The sequence below is a fragment of the Sturnus vulgaris genome, chromosome 26 (genome assembly GCF_052056855.1).
Source record: "Sturnus vulgaris isolate bStuVul1 chromosome 26, bStuVul1.hap1, whole genome shotgun sequence".
NCBI classification, from domain to species: Eukaryota; Metazoa; Chordata; class Aves; order Passeriformes; family Sturnidae; genus Sturnus; species Sturnus vulgaris.
In genome coordinates, this window is record NC_142268.1 from 5059856 (window position 1) to 5084321 (window position 24466).

Below are 24466 nucleotides of genomic sequence, written 5' to 3' on the forward strand. Positions count from 1 at the left end.
CTCAATTTTTAAAATTTGAGACCCACCTCATGTCCAAGAATGGGACTGTTTATTAAAATCTGGATGATAGAAGGAAAATATTGGATTTACAGTAAAAGAAAGCTGCCACTGATGTGAATGACAGTATTGTGATTTGGGGGCTGGCAGGATGAGCAAATAACAGATGCACAAACGTCTTTAATGTTTTATGAGGCCTTGAAGGATATTTCCAAACCTGTCAGGCTTGGAATTTTCATGTGAGGATTCCCCATCTGGCACCAAGAGCTATTGTAGAGAGGAAAAGAAAATGGCCATGTTTTTAACATCACTCTTAATCTGACATCCTCAGTGAGTTCTTCATGGAGCTGAATGTTAGGATTTCTGTCATGCTGTGCCCATTGGATATGGCAGAGGCTGGGCTGTCCCTGGCTGTCACATGTGGAAGATCAGGACATGGTCATTTGAAGGGGTTTCTGGAACAGATTTCTGGGCAGGTAAACCAGAAAACATCAGTTGCAACCATGTTGGGAATTTACCAGACAAGGTCTTGCTGGAGACCACATCAGTGAAAAGGCAGTGAAAAGATATTTGTATTTTCATTGTGTCATTTGCCACGTATTCCAGTAGACAGACCATTTCCACATGTGTGCACAGAAATACCAAAGAACACAAACTCCTGTCTTGCTGCAATTCTCATCCTTCAGGTGAGATCTCACTCTTCTAGACTCGAGAAAGGAGCTAGAGGGGAAATTTGATTTTCAAGTATGTTACTCAACTAAGTAAAATTCAAATCATGAGTTGTCTGTGAGTGAAAATTAGCATCACATATTGTAATGCGGAAGTATTCTGATTTTTTTTCCTTCGAAGATGAGTATCTTAAAATAAGATTTAAAGACCTGAGGCTTACATGTCACACATGAAGCATGCTGCTTTGTACCAGGGTATTATTGCAGAGTACTGTTAGCAATGACAAAAAGACTTCTTTTTCTGCAGAATAGTGGAATTTTACTTTCACAGATGATTCCTGTGCAGTAGGATGCAGATACAAAGATCTTCCAGAAAAGTGGAAACGGAAGAGGGAAAACTTTTGGGCATCTGGTCCCTTCAGGGCGCTGCGGATTTTCTCAGAGCACAGGGAAGTGGTGGCCACCAGTTTGTTTGACAGATTATTATTTGCATCTCATTTACACAGGAAGCATTTAATCTCTTAACCAGTCATCAGCATTCCCGTGGGTTGTGCCTCGGGAGATCCCATGTGCCGGGCTCCGGCTGACACTGGCCCTCAGGCGAGGAGAGTCTCGGCTACCGGGAGCGCTGCCCGCAGCCGGCGAGCCCAGGGCTGCCGTGCTCCATCTTTCACCGGAGCCTGGCTCTCTGGCACAGGGCACCACTCGCGTTTCTCCTTCTCCAAGCGCCCAGCCGGCCGCAGGAGGCACGTTCTCCTCCAGGCTCCTTTCCCACGAGAGCAGCCGGACCCGCGGCTGGGGCGCACTGGCCCTTCCCGAAGCCCCAAGCCGTCCCGGGGAGATCGCTCTGGTCACGCTGCCGGGCCCCTCCGGCCTCAGGCGCTGCCGCTGCCGCCTCCGCGGAGCGACCGCGGCCCCGGCCCCGGCCCCGCTCCCCCCGGCGCGCGGTAGGCTCCGCCCCCGGCCGGCATTTGACGGACGAGCGAAGGAGCCAATGGCGCGGGGGGCACGTGCGCACGGCAGCCAATGGGTGTCGGCGGGCGGTGCGGGGGCGGGGCCGTGGCGCTGGAGCGGCTCGTTGTGCGCTGCGGACCGATCGCCTCCCGCTGCCCGGGCCCGGCCGCCGCCGCCGCAGGTGAGGCCGCGCGTGGGGCCGCCGAGCCGCACCCGAACAGCCCCGGCAGCATCTGCGGGGCCAGCGGGGGAGGGAGCGGGCGCCGGGGCCCGGGCGGCCGGGTCGAGGCCTGGGCCTGGCGGGGTAGCCTGGGCCTGTGGGGGGAGGGGCCTCTGGGCAGCGCGGGCCCAGGCCGGCCGGCGGGCGGGCGGCGGGGTCGCGGCCTGCGGGGCCCGCAGGGCCCGGATGGGGCACGGGCGGGGAGCGGATCCCGAGTCCACCATGCTTGCGGCAGGAAGGCCGCGGGTCTCGGTGCCGCGATGCGCTGCGGGTCCGTACCGCATCTCAGGGCCTTTCTCCGTTCGGTTAATGGCCTCACCTTTCATGTTTATTTTTCCCGTGTTTGTGAGGACACAGCTTTTAAATCTCCCACGTTGGGTAGGACTGGTACGTCCTCGTTGACTGGCGATATCCGAGGGTCCATGCCAGCGGGGTCAGTGCCGGTTGGTATCAATGCTGGCAGCGGGTCCGGTGATGGTGTGGCGAGTGCTTGGGGCCGCAGGAATCATGGCTAAAGCAGCAGCCACTCTTGTTTGTGTTCGTGGGGACAATTTTGAGCGTTTGCTCTGCGTTAGCGGTTGGAAGAGGCAGGTCTGCCCTAGGGGCCGTTTCACGGCAGCACGCGTGAGAGCTGGGGTGGGACAGCGTGGGGAGGAGAGGGCTCCTGCCGGGTTCTGCGCTGCTGGCAGTGCAGGCGCGTTTGCTGGGTACAGTGCTGTGTCCAAGACTTGCTGAGAAAGGAAACACAGTTTATTGCATGACGACTTGCACTGGGATCCTGTAATCACTTAATGAAGCATCTGCGGAAAACAAAAGAGGAAAGTGTTGGGAGGGGTAGGGATTAATTCCTTTTGTTAACGCATATTGTTATATTTGATCACTTTTTGAGGTGTTTGTATTTTTGTTCATTTTACTCCCTGATTGTGGGTGTTGACTGCTCATATTGCTCGGCTCTCACCTCTTTACGAGCTGTTGTTTCCCTGTACTCATGTTTTAACCACTTTTTTTTTTTTTTCTGGAACTGTGTGAACAGTTCTGTGACTTGTGTATTCCCCATTACACTAAGGACGATGCCCATGTTCAATAGTCTTTATCAAACCTGTAGAGTTGATGGGATTGCTTAGATTCCTGTTGAGTCCTGTGTTATGTCTGTGTCTGTGATGAATAATAAAATCAAGAGTCCTGAGCCTGCAAGTCTGTGCTGCCTGAGATGTTACTGTGAGTGTCCTGGTTTTTGTTCTGAAGCAGAGTAACTGTGTGTATAATGATCCTAGTGTTCCTGTGGTTTCCATGATTCAAGGCATTCAGCGGTCTGGAGTTACAGCTGTGATTGCAGTAGGCTCTCCCCAGGCCTGATTGGAATATGAACAGGAGCATCTTAAGCTGGTGTGATTGTTAAATGTCTTGTACAGTGAGTTTTTAGCCCTTCTGTGGTTGGCTCTGCAGGACCAGATGAACTCCTTAGGGAGTTGTCCTGAGCATTACCAAGTTTGTGAAAACAGCAGCAGCAGTAAGCACAGTCTGAACAGAAATGTGTATGTTGTGTGTAGCAGCTTATTTATCTGTTATTGATTTGTTGAACAGTGTCTGGTGTTGACATGAACTTAATGTGAAATGTGCTCTATGCTCTGAATTCAATCACTGTTTTCTTTTTGTTTCTTACATGTTCTATCACTTCTTTTTTTTTTTTTTTTCCTGGAAAAAGCCCTCCTTGTCTTGACCTGAGACGTGCCATTTTATTTTCAGAATCCATCTCTTTCAGCTGTTGTACCAGCCTACTTTCTCTCCTGAAGCTCTGATCTCTGTCTTGTTTTTTGCTTATTTGTTGTGAGCTCTCTGAATTGATTCCCAAACTTAGTGGCTGTCACTCTGACCACACGTGGGTAAGCTGCCTGTGAAGCTGATAGGCTTTTAGTCACCAACTTTAGAAAGCTCAAACTTGCTATGTTTTCAGACTTCAACAAGAAGTTGAGAGAAACTGTTCTTTTTGCACTTCCAGGTAATTTAGAAGCAGCCTGGAAGGCAGCAGCAAGAAAGTCCTGCCAATTTAAGCATTTAGGGAGAATGAAAGATTTCAGGAAAGGAGAGGTGATAAATTTTGATTTGTGCTGAAAATCATCAGGGCACTTCTCCTGTCTGATGTGCAGTTTTATATTCAGGCACCTGCAAGCTTCAAACTGCTGCCCTAAATGATCCATTTGTTATACAACCTTGGTATATGTAGGTGATGTATGCAAAAATAGATTTTAATCTTTTTTTTTCTGAGGGGATGGGGTGGAAATAAGCTGTACTGAGACAGCAGAGACGTTCTTCATGTGTGTGGGTTTGCTGCCTTTGGGGTTTTTTTGTTTGTTTAGTTTGTAATATTAGTTGCAGTGGCATAGTATTACAAAAGTGTGATTTTCCTATCTCGTATTACTTCCATGGCCTCCATGTAGGAACACAGCAGCAAACCATGGTGTCTCACCAGGCCCAGAGGTGGATTTCCAGCTAGTTGTTTTGTGCTGGTGAACACTTTGGATGCTGTCTTTTCCTCCTGCTATTCACTTGCCTTCCTGCCCCATCAAGGTGACAGTATCTGAAGATGGGTTAGTATTATTCAAGGTTGGATTAATGTGTGGAGCAGCTGTTGTTAGAAAGTGTCTGGAATCTACAGTTCTTACATACAGTTTTTCTCATCTCCTGCCCTCTCCCTCAGAATCATTCCCTCACAGCACAGTTGTTTCCAGATGTATTTTGAATAGGTGAAAAAATTGCCAAAGGCAATTTATGGACAATCTAACACTGTCTAAAAAAAGTAAGATAATAGATTATTTCTTTTAATATCAGTTTTTTAAAAAATACCAGTGCAGAAGGTGAGATAGTCCAGGCTGCACAAAGTTCTTTGATGTCTCTTCCCTGTGTAAGAACTTGGTGGTGTTAACTGGCAGAATCTTTGACCTAGGGGCAAACAACTGTGAAATCACAGAATACCAGAACTGCCGGAGCTTTGAGGGACCTTAGAGACCACCTTGTCCCACCCTCTGCCATAGGCAAGGACACTTTCCACTATCCCAGGGTGCTCCAAGCCTCATCCTGCTTGGCCTTGGACACTGGGCACCCTGTGCCAGGGCCTGCCAACCCTCCCAGGGAACAATTCCTTCCCAATATCCATCCCATCCAGCCCTGCCCTCTGGCAGTGGAAGCCATTCCCTGTGTCCTATCCCTCCATCCCTTGCCCCCAGTCCCTCTCCAGCTCTCCTGGAGCCCCTTTAGGCCCTGCAGGGGGCTCTGAGCTCTCCCTGGAGCCTTCTGCAGCTGAGCACCCCCAGCTCTCCCAGCCTGTCCCCAGAGCAGAGGGGCTCCAGCCCTTGGAGCATCTCCATGGTTCCTCTGGCCTGGCTCTAGCAGCTCTTGTGCTGGGAACTGTATTGTGCTGCTTGGAGGGTGTTGATTTGAAACTGAGCAGAGCCTGGTATGCTCTGTCAGGGCTGGCTGTTAACCTCGGAAGATGGGGAAATCTGCATCTGGCAGCAGATGTTCAGTGTCTCAGCCACAGGTTTCTGGTTGCCCTTGTTCCTATGGCTCGAGCTGAGAGGGGCCCCGATCCCTGCCGTGTGTTGGAGCAGCAGCGGATGCTAATTATGGCCAGCCTGTATCTGATTTCTGACAGCATCCCACTGATGATTAATTTTGTTCCTAGGAGTCGAGTGTAGTTCATCAGATTGGTAAAGTAAGGTCATTAGTCTGAAGAATGCAGCTTATTTTTTGGCCTCAAATGCTTTTGTCACTGAATGGCTATATAAGTGTTGACAAAAACACCGTGATGATATTATTATATGGACATGAATAAAAACAACTAAGGGAGGCATTTAAAACCCTTCCAGACAAATGTGATTGCTAAGGAACATCTTAAACTGCTTTTCTGAAATATTAAAAATATGACAGTTGAGATTTGTTAGACCAAAAATGTGCTCAAAACTAAGTTTATGCCCAGTGTTTATAAAACAACGCTAAAAAAAACCCCTTAAAATATGTTGTACTGAAATCAGTGATTCAGCATATGGAAATAGAATTTGTGGAAATGCAGCGGCAGATTTTAGTAATGGCTGCTTCTGGTGCTGAGCTATTTTTAATGGCAAAAGTGTTGCCATTATCTTAGGTGCAGTGAAGCTGAGGAGAAGAAGGGTAGTGTCCTTGTTTCAGGTGTGCAGAGGGGAAAAGAATCAAAGAAATGAGATCTCTTACCTCTGGAAAACCCAAAGGGTCTTCAAGTAGAAAGAGTTTACTTGGTTGCCAAATTTGCAAACATAATTTACATATCAGTGTGGAAGGGTCATATATGTACAGCATCTATGACAACATTCAGAGTTTCAAGGTAAAAGAATCTTCCTGTCTAAAGACAAGTGATTTTTTTAGTGACCTTCAATAGCATATGTCAGCATTGAGTTAGTTTTATTTTTGTGGGGAGGGGAGAGTTAAAATGCCAGTTGAATCAAACTGAATATTAAATTTAGAGTTTTCCTGTTTGCTGATTTAAAATATTGTGGCTGCAGAGCAGAGGAATTCAGATGAGCCAGAGAATATTGACCTGATTGATTGCTCTGGGACAGTAGAAGGAGAACTAGGGTAAGTAGTTTGGGGAAAGAATCTGTGGCACCTCACTTTCTGCCTTTAAATTTCCATGTGTATCCAATCATCATGTTCACAGCTCAAGAAGATGGCTTTTCCAGCAGAATTTAGGATTCATACTCATGAAACATAGCTGCCACTCAGCCTGAGAAAGGAAAGGTGAGGACAAGACTTGATGTGGTAACAGACTTTTGGAAACAGCATCAGGCACCTCTCAGACACGGGCATGCTCCCTCGTACCTGATTTGGTTTTATTCATAAGAAAAGCATTACCCTCTGCCCTCACAAATGTACAGAAATAATCTGTTGCAGACTTGGATATGTTGCTTGGATCTGAGTGTGTGGCCTGTAAACGCTGGGATGACCTTTGATTCTCAACTTCATGCCATTTTCCCTCATACACTATATAAATGCTGTTCTTGAGTTTAATAGACAATCTGGATTTTGCAATTTTTCCCTCCCCCCAAATGGCTTTCAATGTTTGGTCAAGATTTGATGGGGAATTGAAGGAATAATGCATGAATGCACAGTAAATCACATACCAACAGGACTTGCACTGCACTGTCCTTGTCCTGTTCGTGGAGAGGTCTGTGCTCGTGGAGTGCAGTATGCAGAGCTGTTGGGGACATAAAAAGAGTTTGATGTAGAGAGGTCTGGATTAAGTTATTGAGAGAGATGTGTTCTGACTGTGGAGTGATAGGAAACTTCTTTTTCTAGGGGAGGGTTTTCTTCTTGTGTGGCTATTCAGGTGAAACCTATTCTGTTCTTTACAGTGATTTCAGAGAAGAAAGTATGTTACTTTTTCTTCCCCCGGTGTCTATCCTTGTCTATTGTGATTAAACTCTTGCTTCTCAGTCGTGGCATGACAGCTGCCTGCAAAGCAAGCTTTTGCATGACAGCACTGTCTTGGGTAATTCTTGAAATCTGTTTTGCTGTAGCAGTTTAAATTCATGGAGGCTCTTCAGGCCGTTCTACATGTGTGGCCTTCTGGATTGGTTTGGCACTTGCCTGAATGTAGTAGTGTCCTTTTTGTTCTGTTTCAGGTGTGATCTGCAAGGCTCAGCAGCTTAAGTAAGACAAGATTGTGCCTCTTAGTCAGCCATGACTCTATGGGGGAGGCACATCAACAAATATCCATGTGCTGGAGAAACAGAAAGGGCTCTAACAGCCCTGAGATTCTACTTGAAACACCCCATTTAGATTCTTAAATACACAGGCAGAGCTCAAGAATAAACTTATGAGACTGAAGTGAGTTGATGAAACAGCTCCTGGGCAGAACTCTGCAGCATCACTGGTTTCAGGTTCCTGTTCATTTATCACTGACAACACCAACAAGGAGATTTCACCAGTTCAGGGACTTTGTCAGGCACTGTCCACTGAAGCCATAGAGTGTCCTGGGTGATGCTGACTTGCGCTTCATTGCAAAGAAAGATGGAGGTTCGGGGTGAGTAGCTGGGTCAGCAGCCTCAGGTCTGCTGTGGTTTAAGGCTCACTGTGGCCCATTCCCAGTGCTCCAGTCAAGGTGCCATGAGCTCTGTGCTACAGAGCTCGTTGATCCAGGAAGAATTTCTCATTTTAAGTTCTGCACTAGTTGCACCATCATCCATCCCACCTGAAGAGCTGCCTCCATCTCTGGGGAACCCACCGCAAGAAAAACATGGACGTGTTAGAATGAGACCAGAGGAGGCCATGGAGATGCTCTGAGGCTTGGAGGCAGGCTGGGAGAGCTGGGACTGTTCACCTGGAGAAGAGAAGGCTCCAGGGACACCTGAGGGCCCCTTGCAGGGCCTAAAGGGGCTCCAGGAGAGGGACTGGGGACAAGAGAAGGAGGGACAGGACACAGGGAATGACTTCCCACTGCCAGAGGGCAGGAATGGTTGCGATATTGGGAAGGAATTGTTCCCTGGGAGGGTGGGCAGGCCCTGGCACAGGGTGCCCAGAGCAGCTGTGGCTGCCCCTGGATCCCTGGCAGTGTCCAAGGCCAGGCTGGACAGGGCTTGGAGCAGCCTGGGCTGGTGAAAGGTGTCCCTGTCTGTGACATTGGGACTTGGAGCACTCTGGGATAGTGGGAGGTGTCCCTGTCCGTGGCAGGGGGTGGAATGAAATGGTCTCTAAGGTTCTGTCCAACTCAACTATCCTATGATATCAATTATCTTGGGATTCTGTGAGCATCTCTAGGTGTCTGTGTACTAATTTGTGACCCCAGTAGTGGTCTGGTGCCTTTTTAGTCCTGTGAACAAGGTAAAGGTAGACAAAGCTTCTTGTCTCACATTGGACATGGACAGTTCTTCTTGCCAGTGCTCTTGTTTCACACGATCTCCACAGATCCATACAGATCTTCCTTCTTAGCAAACATCTTGCAGTGAAATAATTCATAGCAGTGATTCCTAGCATTCTGGATGGAGATACAGAGTATCATTGGGAAAAAAACTTTTATTGGTCTGTTCTGAGAACTGTTAAACCTGTGGGATCTTATACACTTTTGTGAGAGGGTGATTGTCATGGTCAGTGCAACATTTCTGCAGATATTGCCCATGAGAGCTTTTCAGTCCAGTCCTGGGAGTTCTGGCCTGGCTGAGGGTGCCTGAGCTGTCGTGGGCACAGGTGGTGAAGTGTTGGGCTGCGTGGATTCAAGCACCTCCAGAATTAGTGGAGGATTCGGGCATGGCACATACAGTTCCCATTGCTATGTGCACCCTTGGCATTGTAAGTTTTAGGGCATCTTACCCAAGGAAGAAGGTGGCTGCTGCCTTTTTAAGCAAGCTTCTGAAGCATTTGGTTATTTTGTTAAAATTGTCATTTCAGGACTTGCGGTGCAGTGGAACCTAGTCTTAAAGTTTTAGTTTTTTGGAACATAAAAATGAAGGCCTGTTTTGGAAAGGTTGTAAACTACCAGTCTCTTTTCAGTCAGCTTTCCCAAATGGAGCTGTTGGGCCTTCTTGCCATCATTGGCCTGTCCACTGAGAATATAAAAGCATTCAGTCTTTTGATTTATGTCATTGTGAGCTGACAAACATCATTTAATGAAGTTCTAGATGCAAATTAGTGTCTCGGCCTGGCTCTCAAATCTGGAATATTTACTCATGGAAATGGATTGCTACCACGTTGGTAAAGAAATATCAGGACATTGCCTCAGCAATGTCAGTGCAGTCAGTTCAGTGTGAGCAGAATAAAAACTTGTTTTCCAGTGCAGTACTGCTTGTTTCAGCCATCCTATCTTTTAACTCCTTTTCTTTTTGGAAATCTTTTCAGTATGCAGTGGTTACAATTCTTCAGGGATTCTTTTTAACTTTGCGGGCATGAGAACTGTTCACCTGTTGAGGAGTACACCTGCAGGTGCAGGGTGGGCAGCAGCAGTGTGACTTGCAGGTTGTTTTGGGAGGGAGTTCTTCAACTCTGACAGACTTGGGGCCATGACCATTTCCCTAGGGAGCCTCTTCCAGAACCTTTTCCTAATATCCCACCTAAACCTCCCCTGACACATTGAGAAGACCCTGGACTAAACATCAGCATCAGGATGGGCACAGCCCAGGGGGGCTTTGTCCGGGGTCCCTCCCCAGGGACACCAGCTCGAGCTGTTCTGTGTCTCTGCACCACAAAGGAACAGCAGTCTGGGACTGTGCTGTGGGAAACCTGGGGCCGAGTCAGTGGGAGGAGCTGGTCTGACTGGGAAATGTGGGGTGTGCAGGGAGTCACACAGGGCTTGTGGGGTCACTGGAGCCACCTCTGCAAAGGGGCCCTGATCCCAGCAGTGAGCTGGGGTCGTGCCAGTGGGACCCCCAGAGTGGCATCAGACTCGTGGAATGGAAGAGTTTCCTTAACGCCTCACTAGCAGAGGAAGTGGTTTCCTACTAACTTCCAGGCTGGCTGCACAAGTGCTCAGCAAGAGATTAGGAAGAAAGAAGCATCTTCTCTCTCTGCTCTGCTCCTTTAGCTCTCCTGTGCCTTTATTGCTCCTGCGTGCTTTGTTCCTGGTATCCCATGGAAACCTTTGCCAGGCCTGTGTGCAAGGGCTTCCTATGTTTGCTTTCTAAAAGCATGAAGAAAAGCAGGTGGAAGCTTCCTTCCCACCTTCCAATGGCTCTGAATCAGCATTGCCCCAGGCACTGCTAGAGTATCCTGAAAGGTGTAGACTGTGAGTGTTGCAGACAGGTTAGAGGATGTGGGACAATGATACAAAATCAGTAGCCGCTTGCCAAACTTGTCAATTCTGCTTTATGCCAAATAGAAGTGGGGTAACTTGCCATCATGGTGTGCTGAGAATGTTTCTCTGTTTGATATCTTACTGTGGTGCCTTCTCTTCAGGCAACAAATACACCTCAGAGAATTAAAAAAAACCCCAAACCCCCAATCTTGTAAGTGTCTGTCCTTGAAATCATTACAATATATAGAAATGTCCTAATCTCAGCAGCAGGAAGGATTTGTATCATAAATAAATGGCAATAAAGGGTAGATTTGGTTAAAATGAAAGAAATTTTAACTTTTCCCTCTTAAAAGTGGGAAAATCTCAGTGTTTCTTCCTTTGCTTACTAAATATTGTAGTTGTGCTGTGCAACTTGCTCTCGTCAGCATATCGGTGTGTTCTGTTTGTAGGGCTTGAACTTTGTAGAGGGCAAAGGCAAGCAAAGTTGCCTTCTATTCAAATAATTCTGAAAATGTGTGTTACGTGGTTTTATAACTTAGACACAGTGACCAGAGACAGTTCAGCTGTTTGAGTGTTGTTTACCAGAACAGGAAACTTCTCTTGAGATTGTGCTCAGCAAGTTCTGACAGAGCCAGGAGGGAATGTGTATTTAATGGCAGAATTTGCACTACAACTGAGATGACCTGGCAGTTTAAAAAATGTCTGCGGAGGGGAGTCTCTTGCCCCTCTTCCAGCTTTGCAGTGCTCCCTGTGTTCTCCTGTCCTGTGGAATTAACTGGTGCTTATCTTGCTGCAAGGAAAGCAGATTAAAACTGCTGACACAACAAAAAGGGCTTCCCTCCTGTGTGGTTTTCCATTGCTTTCACAGTACAGACTGGTTATCCCATGGGAAGAGGGTGTTGGAATGGGCTCGTGTTGCCACTTGAAACACAAAAATGGGGGTAGAACCTGATCTGTGGGTGAAGGGGAGCAAGAGCTGCCGGCTCTTAATGCTTCAACACATATTGAAAAGATTCAGTTCAAATCCGTACTGCGTTAAATCTCAAGTTAGCATAAGTCTTCTCATGATTTATTCTACAATGTGCTCAGGTATTTATTTAAAAATTTGACCTTCACTGTCAGACTTGAATTAACAGCAGCTGCTGGTGAAGGGCCTAGAAGTCCCTTCATGCAGGGAGCATTCCCTTTCTAGACTGAGGATTTCTGGTTGCTGTTTCTGTCTTCTTATATTATTCAACTTCTGGCTGTCAGTAATGGTGCAGTCCCTGGAAAGGCTTATCCTTTAGCAGATCCAGATCTATAGATCCTGTTGCAGAAACAGGGTTTAGATACCCTGATTTTGACCATTTCAAACTAGGATTCTGGCAAGCCATGAGCAGCTTGAGTCTGGTGTGAGTTTTAGTTGTAGGTAACTAAAACATCAGGATTCAGTCCGTGATGGTGGACTGAGGGAGAGAGTATCTTCCTGTGGTAGGAATTCTGGATGTTTTCTCAAGGCTTTCTTTAAAAAGCTGCAAAAATAGAAACTATCAAATACTCAATATGCCCCCAAGTCAGTGTGCAGCACAGACTCACAGGTTTCATACACACAGTTAAGCAGCACCAAAGGCAGCATTAAACAGTAACAGGCCTTGAGGTACAGGATGGACAACGTTTACAGGGGGAAAAAATTGAGAAAATTAGTAGTCCCCAGTTGAAACACTGAATTGGGTCAGATCTTGCTGCTTCTTGTTTGCCTGTCTGAAAGAGTTCTGGGCATAAGGTTGGAATTGAGGTTGAGGTGGCAGTTTGGTTTTGCTGGTCAAGTATCTGGACATGAGGGACCTGGTTTTTACTTTGGCTGTTGGGAATACTTCGGTGTTTACAGGAATGTCTTCAAAATCTATTTTGATGCTTTTCATTAATGTAAAAAAATAGAAATCCTCAGGAGCTCTTTAATGGTGCATAGTTCTGTAAAATGTTGTGTTTGTGCTTTTGAAAGAATAAATTGTTCTGGAATTTTCAACAAATAATGTTTTGTTTTCTGAGTTGAAAAAATGCATTGCTGAAGCAGTGGCTTGTTCTCATTTTAAAATAAACATTCAAACTTATTTCAGGTGGAGGAAGTTTGGTTTATGGAAATGTGAAGATCTAAACCTCACTGAGGATTTTTTCACTTTGCAGATATATTGTAAAATGTCCAATGGTTATGAAGATCACATGGCTGAAGATTGCAGGGATGATATTGGTAGGACAAATTTAATTGTGAACTACCTCCCTCAGAACATGACACAGGATGAATTACGGAGTCTTTTCAGCAGCATCGGTGAAGTGGAATCTGCAAAACTTATTCGGGACAAAGTTGCAGGTATGATTTAATATTTCGGAAATTGTCACCTTGTGCTAGACTGCTCGACCAAATACTTGATTAAATACAACTTAATGTAGAATACTAAATATTTCTGAATGTGTAACAAACCATTAACAAGTTTGCCTGGAGCTCCTGTAATGCCCGGATTGGGTATTGGGAGGATGAAATGCTCAAGGCTAAGTTAATGACTGCTGTGTGTATGACTAAGAATTCTAAGAAGTACAATTCCCAAATTTGAACATTAATAGTCAGGTCTAAAACTGGTTTAGATTTAGTCCCCAGCTGATTTATTCTTCCTACAGTCTGTGTGGTTTTGACTCCACCAGAGCTGTGAATATACAAACAAATCCTTTGTTCTGATTTTGATCAGTAAAATAAAGGTGTGCTGAGGTTCTGAAGTGGCTGCAGGTCTTATCACCGTTATGGAATTTAACTTGTAAGTTCCTTAAATAGGATTGGTAGTAGTAGCTTTAAAATATGAGAGGAATGAATTGTTCTGACTTGGAAAACTTAATGTTTCCTTGAAGCAAAACAAGTGCTGACAGAGCAACTGCTTCCATATCTGTTTAGTTGCAGGAGGTTTTAGCTGCTCTCTGAAGAGGTTTTAATCCTTGAACTGTTAAAGTACTTAATTTACAAGTTTTGATTATTCTTGTTCAGAATTCACAGAATCTTGGATTCAGTGAGAGCGCTTGGTTGTTTCTGGAGGGGGAAAAAAAAGTGCTGTTAACTAGCTGTGCACGGGTGTTTGTTCCCAGCCTGCTGCTCAGTGCTTGTGGAATTCTCTGTTGCACATGCTCAGTGTTATGTTTCAGGATCCAGCAATACTGATCGTTATCTAATCCTGCTCCCCGGTCTGTAAAAGCTGCATGGGAGCTGATGGAATGCATGAGAGGTCTTTGTGCGTCATCTTTAGTGCTTTATTTGCTTGAGAATACCCAAGAGAACTGAATAATTAAAAACTTCAAAATTTCCCTTCCGAATAGCCTCTCTGATTTCCATGTCTCTGGCATTCCTGATATCTTACAGGTGAAGCATCTCACGATGTCTGTCGGTCCCAATGTGTACTTAAGGGGTGTATATGTTCAATCATGATAAAACAGTTGCATAAATACTGATTTCTTTGAATGTTTCAGTAGGTGAGTGTTTGTCCCAGATGTCGTCATGCACTTTGTGGCACTTAGAAGTTGAGGCTTGCTCTGAAGGCTGATTTTACAAGGAATAAGACCCCTTAATGATAGCAAGTCATAGCTGACCCACATGTTAGACTGTAAAATGAGCACAGAACCACCTGCACAGGAGGGATGGATATTTTCAGTGGGAAGCAAGAGACGCATCAGTGCCTGAAATTGAGAGCCTGCTTCACACTGTTACCTGGAGCATCAAAAACTCTGGTAAAAGTCTGGTTAACTTTAACTTGGAACTTGACAGTGCTGGGTAGTTTAAAGTCCAAAACATACACTCGTGTGCTAGAGGTTGTTCTTAACCTCAAGAATCAAAAGTAAAATTGCTGTTATTGTTGCAGAGAGTCCTTGAGTGCCTGTGGACAGAGCAATGGCTTTTCTCTAAAGTGGTTGCAGGTGCTGGATTCTGTGTGGCTCCTGTGGTCGCGCCACTAAATTTTATTGCTACCTAATTTTTCATTTGCTTGCAACACTATTAGGAGCAGTTACCAATCATCTCCATGCTTACTGATAGTTCTGGAATATCAGTGCCAAAGAACTGGCTCCTTCTGAGCATTTTTATTCCCTCTTGCTTTTGTTTCTGCCCCTTGATGTTCACATTATATTCTTTATTGTGAGGCTCTCTGTTAAACAGATGGATGTACAGCAGTCCCTGAACAGAAAATCCTGTGGCACAGTTCTGCTTTTCTTGTGCCTCTTGCATTTCTCTGACCCCGTGGCAGACAGCAGGAAACTAGAGCTGCAGAAAAACCTGTTTAGCTCCCTGACCTTGGTTTCTGGTCAGATAAGTCATAATATTGGCATGTGAGATAGAGCAGGTTGAGTAGCCTGGACAGGAGGGAGGGAATCTTCTGCTTTTGTTGGAATTAGACTTTTTGGATCAGTTTAGTTCTTCTCAATGAAGTCATAACTTTTGGTGCCCTCATAAAGTTTTAATAATCAGAGTATTTTGTCTTTGCTGTTCCCTTTATTGTTTGTGTTTGCCTGCTTTTTGTAAAACATTGAATGATACATACATTTCTTATCAATTTGTCTGTTAATGAAACATGGGGCAGAAAATTCTTCTGCCTGGCATGCAGTTTTTCATGACTTATTGAACTGGCATAAGCTGTCTGGAGACTGATTAGTGGGATTCAAGAATTGACTTGAAAGCCAAAGTTTGGATTTGTTTGAGCAAAGTATTTTTTTATGGTCATTACCTTTGCTGTTCCATTTTGCTTCAAATGCGGCAGAGTATTGAACAGTCTGTGTTCCATTTGTTAGATTGCGGTTATAAAATGTAGAGAAACTCCTTGAAGCCTCCAGACTGTTTAGCCTTTATCTCACTTCTGATGAGCATTACAGGAAGGTGAAAGTAGCGACCAACCATAGTGTCAGTTCACATTCCTTACCAGGAGCTTTTGGCTTTGTGTAGGTATGGGTTATAACCACGGATAAAGGTGTGACTGTGTGTCTGGTTTGTTGTTTGAAATGTGACAGCTTCTTTTTCTGTTGTTTTGTTTTTCTTTTTTTTTGTTTCAGTACCTGTACAGAGAAACTTGTGCACAGTAGATGAGCATTAGAGGGATGCAGGGCTCCTCCTGATCATACTGGAGGAATAGAGTGCTGGGCTTTGCATTCCCCAGTTGGTGTAGTGCATTCCTCAGCACTTCCAGACATGGCTTTGCTTGACTTGTGATGACTGAATCAGTTCTGGGGGTCAGCAGGCAAATGCTGGATTGTTGCTATGCTGCTCACCATACTTCTGTTTATGAAGAGTATGTCTTGGATACCCAGGATTTTCATAAAAGAATTAGAGAATTCATTAGACACTGTTCTTTCTGTCAGATCTTAATCGAACACCAGCCATGCTCTCGGGCATTGAGCCCTAGGGGACTGTTAGAAGGCTGATTCCCACTTTCCAATATAGTATGGCACAGTGTCCAGCCTGCAATGTAACTTTTTCACTGGTGTATATCCTGGCCTGTCATGATGATTGCTGAGATCTGTGAGTAGCCATCGACCTGATTCCATCAATGAAATCCTCTCTTCCTGTGGCTCTGGCACATGAGGCTGAGAGCAAGAAGTCTGGGGTTGGTCCAGTTGGCCTGCACTGATCAGGTAGTAGCTCTGCAGCATTGACTGCAGACACAGCAGGGCCAGACTTGTACTCTGCACTGATTCCCTCTCCAGGGATGTGTATGATAAATGCCCAATTTCTTGGAGCAACTGCCTCATGCTGGAGATGATCCAACAGAAGAAACCTGTCTTGTGCTGTATTTTGCTTGGGGGGTGTTTGACTTTGCTGTGACATCCAGGTTCTGGGGTTTGGGTTTCCAGCCATTGTGCTGGGCTGGACTACTCTAACAGGTGAGTTTTTTTAAAACATTTCTCCTTCAGTACCTGTTAATGCAGGAATCCAGGCATCTGGGCCCTTTTGGGCTTGCTCAGTTTCTTGTAGCACAGATGCTGATGGCTTGTTGTGTCAGGATGTCTGACTGTACACAGCACAGATGCTTCTGCTCAATAGCTCTAAATTTTCCAAGAGAACCTGGTCATCTTCAGCCTGCTGTCCCTGCAGCTGTACACAGGCTGTTAGTCCTTTTGGACCAAATGCTGAAGCTGAAAGTTAGTCAGTCATGTGTGTTTTAGTTTCTCTGTCTTCCCCTTACTCTGCTGAAGTATTGGGACTTTCAAACGTGACTATCCTAAAGCTCTGAAAAGGTCAAGTTAAACTGCTTTATTGTGGAATTATTAAAAATAAAAAGCTACCAAATTCACGTGCAATGGCAACACATGGTAATATTAAAAATAATATTCCTGCTTATTGGAATAATTGTGTGAGCTGTGGGGTGCTCCCACCTCTGATACTGTATGTAACTGTCCTCAGAGTGCAAGGGAAAAAAATTCAGCAAAACTACCACAAAGCTGTGTTGGGGGAGTTTAAACTGGATATTATGAAGAGTTTGTGCCCCTTGAGGGTGCTGGGCACTGCCCAGGCTCCCCAGGGAATGGTCCCGGCCCCAAGGCTGCCAGAGCTCCAGGAGCATTTGGACAGCGCTCTCAGGGATGCTCAGGGTGGGATTGTTGGGGGGGTCTGTGCAGGGACAGGGGCTGGAAGGGCCTGACAAAGACCATCAGTCCAACTGAGAATATTCTGTGGTTGTATTCTAGGATTCTCTGAACCTTTTTCCCTATGTGTTTATGGTTTCAGACTTCTGTGGGATCTGTTTATTGCTCCTGACACCATATCCCTGCTCTGAGTCCCTGGTGACTCAGAGCTTGCTGTGCACACCTCGCTCTCTGAGGGTTCCTTCTGACAGTGATGGATTTTTGTAAAGGAGGCATCCAACTTACTGAGGTCTCCTGTTCCTTCCCTCACACCTTCTGTACTGCCTGAGCAGGGAATGTTTTCCCTCTGCTACTCATGACTTTCTACCCTAGGAAGTGTAGATATGATCCTTCACATGGTTCCAAAGGCTCTGTCTATACCTGTCAGCTCTCTAGACATGGCCCCCTCTGTGCAGAGGCTGGGAAGGAGACAGGGGCGTCCTCTGCACCCTCTGCATTAGCTTGTGTCAGTGTGAGCTCTGCTGGAACTCGCTATGGTCAAACAATGGGATCAGCAGCTGTCAGGGCAAAGGGATCTCTCCACTGCTGCTGGCAAGTGTGGAGCACAAAGGACGTTTCGGGGTGACTTGTTAAGGCTTTATGCAGGAATTTGGGGTCCATCTCAAACATTGCTGTCGTGATGGCTCACTCTCTGTAGGTGTGCCTGGGACATGTTGCTTACAGGACCAAAAGAAGTCACTTTCGTATAGTTGCAATTCCTCAGGAATGGACATAAAACTTTACCCTTTCCCTGCTTTTTTCTTTTCATGTCTTCTCTGGAAGACTCACTCTCAGAAATTGTACAGTTAAAGAAGAAATGAATGTCCTTGTCCGTGTGAGCTTTTCAAGCAGAAAGGGGAGGAGGATTTTACTGCCCAGCTGTCAGGTGCTGCAGGGTGGTGAGTAGCTCAAGTTCATGTGACAGGGCAGCTAATCATTTCACCAGTGCAGTGAACTCCGTCTAGAAACGGATTCTGAAGTGTTCTTGTTTGTGGAAAATACCTAAGTATTCTCTTTGGCTGAAATAGTTTCCTTTTGCATGCAAAACACCCGTGAAATTGTTTATGCAGTTTTGCTGTAAACGATGGAATTGGAATGCATCGTTACCTCTGGATTTTTTTTTTCCCTAGTTCTTTAATCACACTTGGTAGTTGGTGATTTCTTTAAATGTACATTCAAGAATGTCTTGTGGAAATAGTTAACTTAATGAGAAGTGCAAATGGTTTGCAGACAAATTGCCCAAATACTGAAAACGTGAACACCAACTTTGCCAGCTCCACTTAATTCTCTTTGTCATAAAGGTGGCCACATAAACTGCCTCAAAAGTAGTAACTGAGTTTTCTCAAGGGTATAGGAATACAGTTAACCTAAATCAGAGAATCCCGGAATATCCTGAGTTGGAAGGGACCCTCAGGGATGATCAGTGCAGCCCCTGTCCCTGCACAGACCCCCCAACAATCCCACCCTGAGCATCCCTGAGAGCGCTGTCCAAACGCTCCTGGAGCTCTGGCAGCCTTGGGGCCGGGACCATTCCCTGGGGAGCCTGGGCAGTGCCCAGCCCCCTCGGGGGGAAGAACCTTTCCCTGAGCTCCATGCCAAGCCCTGGCACAGCTCCAGCCCTTCCTGGGCTCCTGGCCCTGGCCCAGAGCAGAGCTCAGCCCCTGCCCCTCTGCCTCCCCTCGGGAGGAGCTGCAGCCCCCAGGAGTCTCCCCTCAGTCTCCTCTGCTCCAGCTGAACGAGCCAAGTGCCCTCAGCTGCTCCTCAGAGCTCCCCCCCCCAGATCCTTCCCCATCTTTCTAGCCCTAAAGGTTGCCTAGGTTCTTTCAGATTGATCAGAGCACAGCCAGTAGAAGCATCAGCTGTAGCAGCAGTTCTTGGGCTCTGCTTCTCAATATTTGGGCTTATCTGGGGTTGTCAGTGGATTTTTGGTACCCCTCCTATGACCCAGGGTGCTGACTGCTGTCAGGGTGGGATAGCTGCAGGACACCTGGACTTGGAGCAGGTTACTCTGAGCTTTGTCAGGTGTACTTGACCAAAAGGAGGTTAGAGTTTTTGTTCTGGTTGACCCCTGCTTGGAGACAGTCAAGCACTTGTTTAGCTGTTGCTTAGGCTGGGCCTATATACCAGTCTGGCCTAGAGCAGAGCTTCTGGAGCACTGTGAACAGGGAGAACAGGGCAGGGACTGGGCATTCTGCTGTGTTCAGTCCATGTGCACTCAGGGCTAGTGATGGTGTGCTGTGGTCTCCAGCAGTCGTGGCAGCACCTATTCCTGGAACAGCAGAGAGGCCTTGGACAAAGAAAAGCTGCCTTGACTATAAAGGATGGTGGAGCTGTGCAGGGGCCTCTCACTCAGGCTGGGCAGATTTATTCTTAGTTCTGCAAGTGAGGAGGACCTGTGTCACCATGTGAGGGGCCTGTGGGTGTGTTGAAAACCAATCCTTGAGTTTGGGTATCATTAGCACAAGGTGCAGCTGCAGGGGAGTCCCTAGTGAAGTACCCGAAGGTTTGACATCAGGACCAAATCTGTTAGAAGTGTTGGTCACTGAGCTGGCTGATGGTTCCCATTGCACACTCAGTGTGTGCAGTGATGCCCGACTGGGAACAGTGGCTGGTCACCAGGTGTGGTGCTGCCACTCAGAGGGACCCTGAGGGTGTTCTCTGAAAGCCTTGAGGCAGGGCTGACAGACAGGCAGTGAGTCCCTGCTGTTTTGGTGTCATGGTGTCCTTCCACTCTGTCTGGATACACTGAGAGGGTTAAATATATCCCTCCTTACAGTACAAAAGTAAAAAAGGTCAAGAGAATTGTACAGACTATTCCATGGCTCTGCTTCCTTTGCTTTTTTTTTTTCCCCCTCATCAAGCCATACAAATGAACCATGTAGCAACGTCTCTGGTTGTGTTCTAATATTTTCCAGCATGTCTTTAGTAAGAGTTACTGTTCCACATCTTACATTATTTTCATTCTCTTCCAATGGAGCAGCTGTGTTTCTGCAGTGTAAAAGTTGGGTTCAGCTCAGCTGTGATTGGGATGATTGAGCACTTGCTGAGGTTTTTGTACTGTAATGTTTGCAGCTAAAGAAGTGTCATTATTTGGAAGTTGAAGTTTCTTTCTCAAGAGAAGGAAGAAGTGAATTTTTGAGCCCTCAACATCTTGAATAATCAGATTTTTGTTCCAACAATAGGTGAACAAATTCTGTCCTGTGTAAAGAAATAAGATCTTGCAGTAAGTGGGCAGGCGTTTTCCTCCCAGATGCTCTCAAAAAAACAGCCTGTGGTATTTCTGCACAGTTTTGGGCCTGGTATGTTCACTTTACAAATCCTTTTCACTTCACAGAATCTCAGATGCTGGCAGTTCATCTGGAAAAGGAGCCCTGGAGCAACTGAAATTAAATCTCAATATATTGAGAAATGTTCTGGAATTGAAAGAAAAGAAAAAATTAAAGGAGAACATATAGAAATTATAATTATGTAGAGAGGCTTTGTGAAATAAAATTAATTACTAACAAAACCCCACCCTTTTGTTTACAGGATTTAAAACTGTTACTGTTATGGCTCAATTTTTGTGATATTGTGGAGATGGTGAGATCCTTGTGAGTTCTCTGAACCAGGGTTGACAACAGACTTTTGTCAAGTTAGCTTTGTAGCTTTTGACTTTTTTCCAAAGAGGTGCCTATTTGAGTTGCTTGTATTCATCTTTGTTTTAAGGCAAATACCACTGATTTTATGTAAGAAGGAGAGGCAGCTTTATTTGTAATTTGTAATGTTTTGCTGAGTTGTTTGGAGGTCAGGCTTTCCAAAACAGCTAAATGTGCTTTTGCCCTTAAACTTCTCTAAATGAGATTCTTCACTGTTTGGCCGTGAACAGAAAGAGAATTGTGTCCTAAAGCTAGGAGAAGCAGTGGGGACACATTCTGGACTGGAAAGTCATTATCAATATAATTAGATATTTTCTTTGTTTCCTTGCTAGTTCCTTTCTGTTGCCGTCAAGTGTCTCTTCAGTAAGATGTGCTGGTTTGAATTCTTGAGCAGAAGTGGCAATTGGTTCAGTGAGCAGTCTGGGTCTTAGTCACAGGAACTGCAAAAAGCTGGGTTCAGATCCTGCAGAAGGAAGATCCTGAGCTGCTGCACAGACACAATGAAGGGTGAAACGTCGTGGAAATACTTAAATATAAACCTAAACTTTCAGCTTGGTGCTGTGTGTAGGTGGAGCACGGTGCAGTAATTGCTGTGCAGGGTTGGTCTGACTGACCCAGCCCTACACCAGCACGGTGCTTCCCGGGGCTCTCACCAGGTTAGGCACAGCCCCCAGCCTGACACAGACAGCACTGTGTGAGGTTTCTGCTGCTGTCTTAGTGTTTCAGGGACTAAGTGATAGTTCCGGGCAGCATTTATGACTTAACTGAAGATGAGGCAGATGAAAGTATTTCAGAATGATTAATTGTTGCTTCAACAAATTCTTTGGGTAAACAGAAAAATACTTGCTTCCATTTCCCAAAATCTGCATAGGAGATAGCAGAATATTTTTGGTAGGCAAAGTAAAAGTGAAATTTTCCACTAACTGCTTCAGTACCTGCACTAAGGCTCCTGTACTCAGTTGTCTCCAGTAGGGTGTTTTCTGGAGCTCGGTGTGGTCACCACAGCGCAAGTGGTTGTGTCAGAGAAACAGCAGCTGCTCAGTGTCACTGGTGGAGCAGATGAGAGGACATCACTGAGCTGTGGGCTAGGGGATGGAATAAGAGAAAATTTTTGGTTCAAACTATGGGTTTTAGCTTCAGCTTCATGTGTTTCCAGAGTAGCTGAGATGCATCATCTATACCATATATGAAGGATTGAGTGCAAGGCTGGAGCCCCTCTGCTCTGGAGCCAGGCTAGGAGAGCTCAGGGAAGCTCAGGAGAAGGCTCCAGGGAGACCTTAGAGCTCCTTCCAGGGCTTAAAGGGGCTCCAGGAGAGCTGGAGAGGGACTGGGGACAAAGGGGAATGGCTTCCCACTGCGGGTCCCAGTAGAGACCCTGCAAACTCCACTAGTTCCAGGCATACAGCTAGAATGTGTGTGAGGGGCATGTGTGTTTTTTGTCTCCTTTTGAAGATGGATGTGGTGCTTACCTGCCCTCTTCTAGTTTCCTGATCATTCAAAGATGAAAGAGTTTTGGCAGGGACATGAGCCTGATGCCTCATCACCCTTACAAAGAGCCCATTTCATCCCCCCGTGGTATGACTGGGACCAGTTCACTCAACCAGTCAGTCCCTGGCTCAGTGTTCATCCACTGGCCTTTCTCTGGGAGCTCTTTTCAAAGTGCAGAGGCCTGTTAGACTCTGCTGGTGAAGTGAGGCACAGAAAGCATCCTGTGCCCCTCTGCTGAGATCACATCTTAAGTCTGTTGCCATACTTACAGCCTTGTGCTGCTGGGACAGCAGTAGAACATTTTCTTGTTACCCTTGATATTCTTTTGTTTCTTCCCATTCTTTTCAAGTCTGAACTGCATTTGAGCTCTGCCATTCCTCAGACACAGTAGACAGTGTTTCCAAATTCCTCCTCTTGTAGCTGTCACTTCTTCTATCTCCTGTGCTCTCTGTTTCCCTTGGAGCTCTGCCATGGCTCCCTGCTCAGCCAGGCTGCTCTGCTCACACATCTATGTGTTTTCCTGGCTGTTAGGAAACAGAGGATTCTGTATATGTGCTGTGACTTGCTCAGCACTTAGGGTGCAGTCACTTGATCACCTGCTCTGCCAGTCCTACCTTGCTGCACTTCTCCATTGCTGTAACACTTTTCAGGAAGTTTGATGCAGGATGGTTGTGTTTTTCTCCTGGCTGATGTGATTGTGTAGTCCCGGTTGTACAACAGTGTAACTGTGCCAAAGAAGCCCACACAAGGCACGTCTGAGTACTTTAATCTATTTTTATCCTCAGAAACTATAGCCACTGTTTGAATTCTGCTGATGCCTGGTATTTTAGGTGGTACTTACTTCTCGATGCATTCACACGGATTTAGGCTCTCTGGTTATCACTCATGGCACGGTTTGTAAAGCCAAACAAAAAACTCAAACCCAGCTCATGTCCTCCAAAAACTGATTCCCAGTTCAGAAAACAAGTTCTAACTAAGTTGCCATCATGCTGAAGTGCACTGACATTACAGGAGCCAGGTTTGATGTTGGGGTTTCTAAGGAGGACAGGAGGGGGAGGATCTGAGTTAGCTGCTCTCAGTGAAGTGCTCTGGTGTTTATCAGACTCCTCAGTAAAGCTGGAGTTGTCAGCGCTGGGCTGGGAATAAGGAAGGAGCTGGTGACTGAAGCCATGTGTCTCGGGAGCTGGGAAAGGAAGCAGGGACATGGACAGAAACCCAAGTGATGCATGGAAAGAAAACCAGTGCCCTCTCTCCTGAAAGGGCCTTTTATCATGGAAACAAAACTTGATTCTTTCTGCTGAAGGACTGTAGTATTTTGCTTAAAACTAGATTTTGTAGTTACTTTGTTAATTATTCATCCAGATAAGGACCTACTTGTTGCTCTTTTTTTTAGCTTTTCTCTAGAGTAAATTTGTATTTAAGTATATGCAAACTTTAAAAAATATTTTAAATTCGTATCCACTAAAATGTTTTCAAAACTGTTGCAGTACCAATTTCCTTCGTGCTGCAGGGTTCTATAGCAGAGTGGGAATATCAGGAGAAAGCAAAAAATCTCTTCTTGCCTGGGGTAAACACTTGACAGCAGTCATAATGATGTGTAAATGCCATTTCCTTATATATTTTCTGGCATCCTTAGCAGATAGGTAGATTGTACTGTTTTGGAGTAAAATTACGAAGCAAAGACCATCCCTGCACAGGCATCTGTGAGATGGAAATATCTCTTGCAGTGACAGGGCTGTTGTGTGTTGGCCCAGCCTCTGTAGAAATGAACACTGGGCACTTCTTGGGGGGGAGATGGCTGAGGCTGATGGTATGGGGTGTTTTAGAGCAAGATAAGTTAATATATGCTGTCAGTTTTGAATGGGTTGGGTTTTTCTAGCACTTAAGGACTATAAGGTCATTTTATACTACTGTAGTTTAAAGGTGGTAAGTACAGACTAAGAGGGATGATCTACATTCTAGGTTACTGTAGAGAAATACAAGTAATTGATAGTTTCTTACCTATTGTCAGGTAAAAGTTAATAGGACTGTAATTCAGTACAAACTTAGTTGCAAATGTGTAGAGGGAATATGAGAATGAAACTTTGTGATCCTGCCACTTTCAGAGCCTTCTTTTTTAAATCAA

At 45.7% G+C, this 24466-nt stretch overlaps 1 protein-coding gene across 2 annotated transcripts in view; it reads left to right on the forward strand.

The window, feature by feature from the left end:
• The first annotated feature begins 1699 nt into the window (after window positions 1-1699).
• The window catches only part of ELAVL1 (ELAV like RNA binding protein 1), a 39770-nt gene continuing 17003 nt past the window's right edge, over window positions 1700-24466 (forward strand). Inside the window, exons 1-2 of one of the 2 annotated variants that reach the window (XM_014884375.2) lie at window positions 1700-1800; window positions 12758-12941. In XM_014884375.2, the coding sequence (XP_014739861.1) occupies window positions 12770-12941 (172 nt within the window). In that variant the 5' untranslated portion in view covers window positions 1700-1800; window positions 12758-12769. The remainder of the gene's footprint in view (window positions 1801-12757; window positions 12942-24466) is intronic. The other variant, XM_014884373.2, reaches the window with a different exon arrangement.